This window comes from Sebastes umbrosus, chromosome 4 (genome assembly GCF_015220745.1).
Source record: "Sebastes umbrosus isolate fSebUmb1 chromosome 4, fSebUmb1.pri, whole genome shotgun sequence".
In the NCBI taxonomy this organism is placed as follows: domain Eukaryota; kingdom Metazoa; phylum Chordata; class Actinopteri; order Perciformes; family Sebastidae; genus Sebastes; species Sebastes umbrosus.
Window position 1 is genome coordinate 19,721,160 of NC_051272.1, and position 6,573 is coordinate 19,727,732.

The 6,573-nt window shown below is 40.0% G+C and overlaps 1 protein-coding gene across 1 annotated transcript; it reads left to right on the forward strand.

Annotated features, from left to right (window-relative positions):
• The first annotated feature begins 1,972 nt into the window (after window positions 1-1,972).
• Window positions 1,973-6,491, forward strand: LOC119487238 (B-cell receptor-associated protein 29-like). The gene is made up of 8 exons (XM_037767946.1): window positions 1,973-2,164; window positions 2,836-2,942; window positions 3,142-3,242; window positions 3,352-3,499; window positions 3,641-3,776; window positions 5,105-5,201; window positions 5,426-5,526; window positions 5,819-6,491. Exons 2-8 carry the CDS (start codon window positions 2,851-2,853, stop codon window positions 5,849-5,851), a joined length of 708 nt encoding a protein of 235 aa, XP_037623874.1. The 5' UTR covers window positions 1,973-2,164; window positions 2,836-2,850; the 3' UTR covers window positions 5,852-6,491.
• Window positions 6,492-6,573: the final 82 nt, after the last annotated feature.

The window sequence follows — 6,573 nt, forward strand, 5'->3', positions numbered from 1 at the left end:
GCTTATTGCAGGCATTTTGCTGTAATGACTCTTCAGTCTCCTGAGCTGCGACCTCTGAGATGGTGCGGAGACGAGAGCAATCAAAGCACATTCAGTTCTGCCACAGTCATTTGGCCACTCTCAAAAAGCTATCACAGGGTGCAGCTGTAAACATTTTGCTCCTCAGCACTCCTGAGACACGCAGTCAAAAGAGGGATAGCAGCTATCAGTCTCTTTCACAGAGGAAGCCCGTGTGAATACATTCTGCGAGCTGAATACAGTGGAGAGGGGGGAAAATACACCCTCATTATTCAAAAGGAAGAAGAGTGTACTGAAGGCTGAATTCCCTCAGTCTCTGTTGGTGATGTGCAACATGCAATTTACATGTTTGTGAGCAAGATGAGCAAGCTGTTTGTGTTCCTTTTTAAAAGGCGCACAAAAAGAGCAATCCTTTTGAGTCTTTTTGTAATGAATGAGCCGTTATCTGCTATTTCAGTGACAACTATTTATATACAGCTGCTGTGTAAACTGAGCCCGTTAACCACACTGTCTGTATATATCTCCTTGACACACTGGGAATATTTGGATTGAATTCACTGCAATAACTGCAAAACATACAGGACTTCCTGCTTCCTGTCAAGGCCTATGGAAATGAGGCTGGGTCACGCGTCATCAACACGTCATATCATTTGCGCAGTAAAATCTGGCCTGCACCTGCCGAAATTGAGCCAATCGCAACGCACGACCGCAGCTTCAGTTCCACTGCGCATGTGTTATACCCGGTACCCCAAGACCCATGTCTGCCCGTGACCCAGCCTCCTTTCCATAGGCCTTGCTTCCTGTGCAAAAGCTGTATTATGTCATCAGATAACATCGCCCTCTTGTGGACTTTTGTTTGGTTTCTTCTGTGCAGAAAATGCCCAGTCAGAATGAAAAGTCAGCACATCCAAAGAAACATTGAAAATATAAAGTCTGCTTGTTTATTTTAGAGGTTTTGTGATAATTATCAAAAACCGAGTCTTAATTCTTATTAGAGCTGTCAACGTTAACGCCATAATAACGCGTTGACGCAAATTCGTTTTAACGCCACTAATTTCTTTAACGTGATCAATCTTTCGATCTATCTTTCCCCAAAGGAATCCATTGGTAGAGTTTTTCCTGGCCACAGCGCGCTTGGTGGATACTGTTGGGTCTCTAAACTACGGTGTACGGTCATAGACCTGCTCTATATATAAAGCGTCTTGAGATAACTTCTGTTGTGATTTGACGCTATACAAAAATAAATTGAATTGAATTGAATTGAATTGAATTGGTACCAACCATGTCATACTAGCTTGTTGCGGAGGCTGTTAAATAATGCTCCGAACTTGACCTCTGACCTCAAGATATGTGAATGAAAATGGGTTCTTTGGGTACCCACAAGTCTCCCCTTTACAGACATGCCCACTTTATGATAATCACATGCAGTTTGGGGCAAGTCATAGTCAAGTCAGCACACTGACACACTGACAGCTGTTGTTTCCTGTTGGGCTGCAGTTTGCCATGTTATGATTTGAGCATATTTTTATGCTAAATGCAGTACCTGTGAGGGTTTCTGGACAATATCTTTCATTGTTTTGTGTTGTTAATTGATTTCCAATAATAAATATATGCATACATTTACATAAAGCAAGCACATTTGCCCACTCCCATGTTGATAAGAGTATTAAATACTTGACAAATCTCCCTTTAAGGTACATTTTGAACAGAAATGTGTGGTTAATCAGGATTAATCATGCGATTAATTACGATTAAATATTTTAATCGATTGACAGCCCTAATTATTATATAAATAAAGAGGCTAAGTGTCCCTCCCTCGCATGACTATTTTTGTACCATGGCATGAAATGTGAGACATCAGCAAACACACAGATCACACCCCAGGGATAAAACACTGGTGCAAAAAAAAAAAAAAAAAAGACAAATGTTGTACTCATTCAGTAGACTGTAAACAAAGCTTTTAGTCAGTCCGATTGTGATCTTTAACAAATCCAAACGGGCTGACCAGTGGTGTCAACTAGCCTGCAGAGATTTATTTAGGGCTGTTAGCCCCTCAGATGCTCACCAGCAGCTGTTGTGAGTGTGTGTGAGCGCATGCGTGTCTGGACTCTCCCTTTCTTCTGATCGCACAACTTCTGTCTGTCTGGTAAGCCACCAACTCTGTTTATTGCTTGGATTGACCACCTCCTGCTCTTAAACACAATGATACTAATGCTGAGGAGTAAGAATAGATTTAGAGGTAAAAGCCTATAAATAGTAAAGGGGCTATGAATGCCTGCTGCAGACTGCCTGTTTTATGTAGTCGCCCTACAGAAACATTTGTGTGTAAAAGTCACTCTACAATAGAAGAGTAGCACCAGGGTTGCAACTAACAATTATTTTTCGTTGTCGATTAGTCTGTCAACTACTTTCTTGATTAATCGATTAGTTGTTTGGTTGATAAAATGCCAGAAAATGGAGAAAATATGTTGATCAAAGCCCAAGATGACGTCCTCAAATGTCTTGTTTCGTCCACAACTCAAAGATATTCAGTTTACTGTCACAGAGGAGTAAAGAAACCAGAAAATATTCACATTTAAGAAGCTGAAATCAAAGAATGATGACCTTTTTTCTTCAAACAGTAAATAAATAGAAGTATTTTTGCATGTTCATTGACTTCCACTGCCACTTGTTTGGGAGGAATGATAGTTATTGTAACTGAATGTAATTGCTTTTATTTAATGAAGAAATAGAAGGATATGGAAGGATATTTGTTGGAGTGTAAAGCTTTATAATATGCAGTCCATGTCTGTTAATTAAACCTGTTAATCTCCTCAGGAAACCACGGTCACAATGACTCTCCAGTGGACGGCCGTGGCTTTCTTCCTCTATGCAGAGCTAGCAGTCAACCTCATCTTGTGTATACCATTCATATCAGCACGGAGGTACTGCAATCTAACACACAAACCCAAAATATATTCAAAAGTTTGTTCAGCAGCTCAGCTTCCTGTGCAAGAGTTTGATTGAAAATAAGGAAAATTAAAGTGACACTTCACACAAATCACCAGCAGAGTGCATGCATGTCCTTTCTGTGTAGATCTACTGTATATTATGTTACCCTCACAGTGTCCCTTTACTTTGTAGGTGGCGTTCAGTTTTCAACTGGAGAATATGGAACTGGTTATCTCCATACTGGAACAAATGCTTCTTTACTATGATCATGGTTCTGATTGTTCTTTTCCTTGGTAAGCAACCTGCTGCTGTGAGTGACAGAGCCTGAACACTGAGTAGACTGACAGCATGTTGTCAGTCCAGCCCAGTCAGCGTCAGTCATGCCTCTGTCCCCACTCCCAGATGCTGTCCGTGAGGTGCAGAAGTACTCGGGTCCTGAGCCCATGCATGACGCCGTGGTGAACCCAAATTTGTACGACAATGTCCACATGAAGCTGTTCAGAGCCCAGAGGAACCTCTACATCTCTGGCTTCTCCCTCTTCCTCTGGCTGTTAGTGTTGTTTCCGTCCACATTTATTCAGAATAACAGTTTGGGACCTCAGTCAAAGACAAACACAACTGTCCACTTCACTTTCTGATTTCCTGTCTTTTTTTTCTTCTGGTTCTCATCTCCTCCTGTCCTCCATCACAGTATCATGCGTCGGATTGTCACCTTGCTAAACCAAGTTGCTGTCACCGTGGAGAGCAGTGCAGGTCTTCAGGCCCAGATGGACAACGCTGTCAAAGCAGCCAAACAGCACCAGGACGACAACCTGAGGCTCAAACAAGTGAGACTTAATCAGAGTCTGATGACAGAACTAAAACTTCTTATTATAGACTTAAACCTGCAGTAGGGAGAATATTTTGGCATCATTGGGCAAAAATTTCATAATAACCTTTCAGCATATTGTAATTCAAGTGTTCTGAGAGAAAACTTGACTTCTGCACTTCCTCATGGCTCTGTTTCCAGGCTTTAAAAAATCTAGCCCGTGATGAGAGACTTTGGCCAATCACAGGTTATTTCAGAGAGAGAGCATTCCTATTTGCTGATCATTCAATGGAGGCAGCTGTTATTGCAAACTTTGATCAAACTGTCAAACTAGGCAGCGCTGATCAAATATGAATCAATATTCTGTTACTGTAATGCCTATTTCTCGCCTCAAATGTTTTCAGAAACATCTTGTAGTGTACTGTTTAGCTGTAAAATGAGAATGTTTGCTCCGACTGGTGGGCGATGCTTGGTATTTCCTTAACTGATCTCAACATGGCTGCCTGGTCACAAACTTTCTCATCTCATTTTACAGCTAAACAGTTTGACCGTTTGATTGGAGTTTGTGAGTGATTGACAGCTGCTCAGATATGGCGGGCTCCAGCTCAGCTCTGATTGGTTGTTTTCCTCCAGTCTGTGAAATCTTGCAGATGCCATTAGGAGCACCGGAGGACAACGGAGGACACAGAGGCACATGATTTTTTTCAGATTACCTGTCTCATGCACTACTGTCACGATATAGTGACTATTTCATAAAAATAACCTTTTTTAATCATCTTATTTGCTCCAACCTGCCTACTACAGCTTTAAAGCCTGATCCTTTCCTTTTATTCCCCAATGTGTTCTATCTACTGCAGTTTCTAGTGTACCTTCAGTATAACATAAATTTCCCTTTTTTTAAACTGTTTGTGATTCATGTCATGTAACCTTTTAAAGCAGTGGCTCCCAACCTTTTTGGCCTGAGACCCGTCAAAACAAAGTAATGTCTCATGACCCCTCATCACCGGTTGTATATGACTCCCAGTTGTGGCCAGTTGAACCAAAAAGTGATCTTTTTCTTTGCTTTATTTTTAGAGGCCTGAACGGGTAAAGTCATCCAGTAATTTGAGAGAAAAATTGCACTTTTTAAAGAAAAGTCTGAAAAAATAAACATAATTTTGTGTAGCAGATTCTTTTTCCCTTTCTTGTTAATCCAATGGCCCCTTAAAGGGGTCCCGACCCCCACGTTGGGAACCACTGTTTTATAGTGTGTAGGCATTAATACATACTGTATATTTCATGTTTCTGAGATTTGTATTTTGCTCTGTTGTCTGTTGTTGGTAACTGAGAAGAATCCTTTGTTCTCAGGCTCTCCTGGATGAGGAAAAATCCATGTCAGCAAAAAAACAGCAACTGAAACTGGAGAGTGAGAAGCTAGCAGATCAGGTGAAGGCTGCTGAGGAGGGTGAGTAACCATCAATTCCTTCATACAGATTGATCTGCAGTTATACCAAAGAACTGTAAAATGTTCATGAAAAAATATAATTATGAGAAAACATTTGCAGAGTATGGACCATCACAGGTCGCTTCATGCATACAAACGGGAGCTGTAAGAAAGAAGATAATTTTAAGGGGCATTGATGATATAAAGAACAATTTATACATGTAATATTGTTTGTGTGTGTGTAGCTGCACACAAGTCTCATGCTGAAGTGGAGGCCATGAGGAGGCAGGCCAAAGGTCTGGCACAAGAGTACGACAGACTATTGAGGGAACACAATCAACTCCAGGTAAAACACACACACACACAGATGTATAGTGGGGCAGCAGAACTGTAATATTCATAACAATTGTGCATTTTGCAATAAAAGCAACAAATTTGGCACAGATGTAGGTTTATATGTTATGAAAAGATATAGATTTCGGGAGTAGACGATGCAAATTCGGCCCTTGGGGACATTAAATATCCATTTGCAGTACTTTATATGTGCTTTATATGTGCATGCAAATGCCACATAATACTGTATATGAACCCTCCAAATACTGAGAAACTCTGTTTTTAATCCTGTACTTGATCCACAGAATCAGAGTCCTGCAGACAAAAAGGATCAGTAAACACCGGGAACACGATGACAACTGTTTTCAGATTTCTTCTCTGTACTGTACACGGATACCTTTTCTTCACGACACTATACTGTGTGCTATATGCAGTAGGCCACCAGAGGCAATGTTTCTATTATGTTTTACAACGTTGACGTTTAAACCTAGGCACCATTTTTTGATTTTTAATTGATGGGATCAAACAAACGGTAGGCTGTAGTATATCAGATATCAGGAGCATGTCAAGTTGTCAAATGCTGAAAACATCTTCTTACTAAAGTCTTTATTATGAACATAAAATATATCTTTTCGCATATTACCCTTTTTAAGTATTAAAAGTGTACAAATCAATTGAAATTTTGTCTCATTGGCTCATGCTTATTCTAACTTTTAATAATCATTAATACCTGACAACATCCCAGAAATACATTATGCTGTTAAGCTAAACTTAATGTCACCGTAGAGATTGTGCACCCGTTTAGTCAGATTTGCATAGACCAGACCACCACAATAGTGTCCTCCTGTTAACACATAATAACTAATGAATGCTCTACATCAAGTCATTGCATTTTTATGATTGTCATGAATTCTAATTTACTATGACTGAAGCATCGCATGTCTCATTTGTTTGGATTTCATATAAACCTTTAATCAAGATGAAAGCTGTTTCATTTGTTCATTGAGAGGAGTACACTTGACTTATCAACATCTTTGTTTTAACAGATGTTCAAATTCTT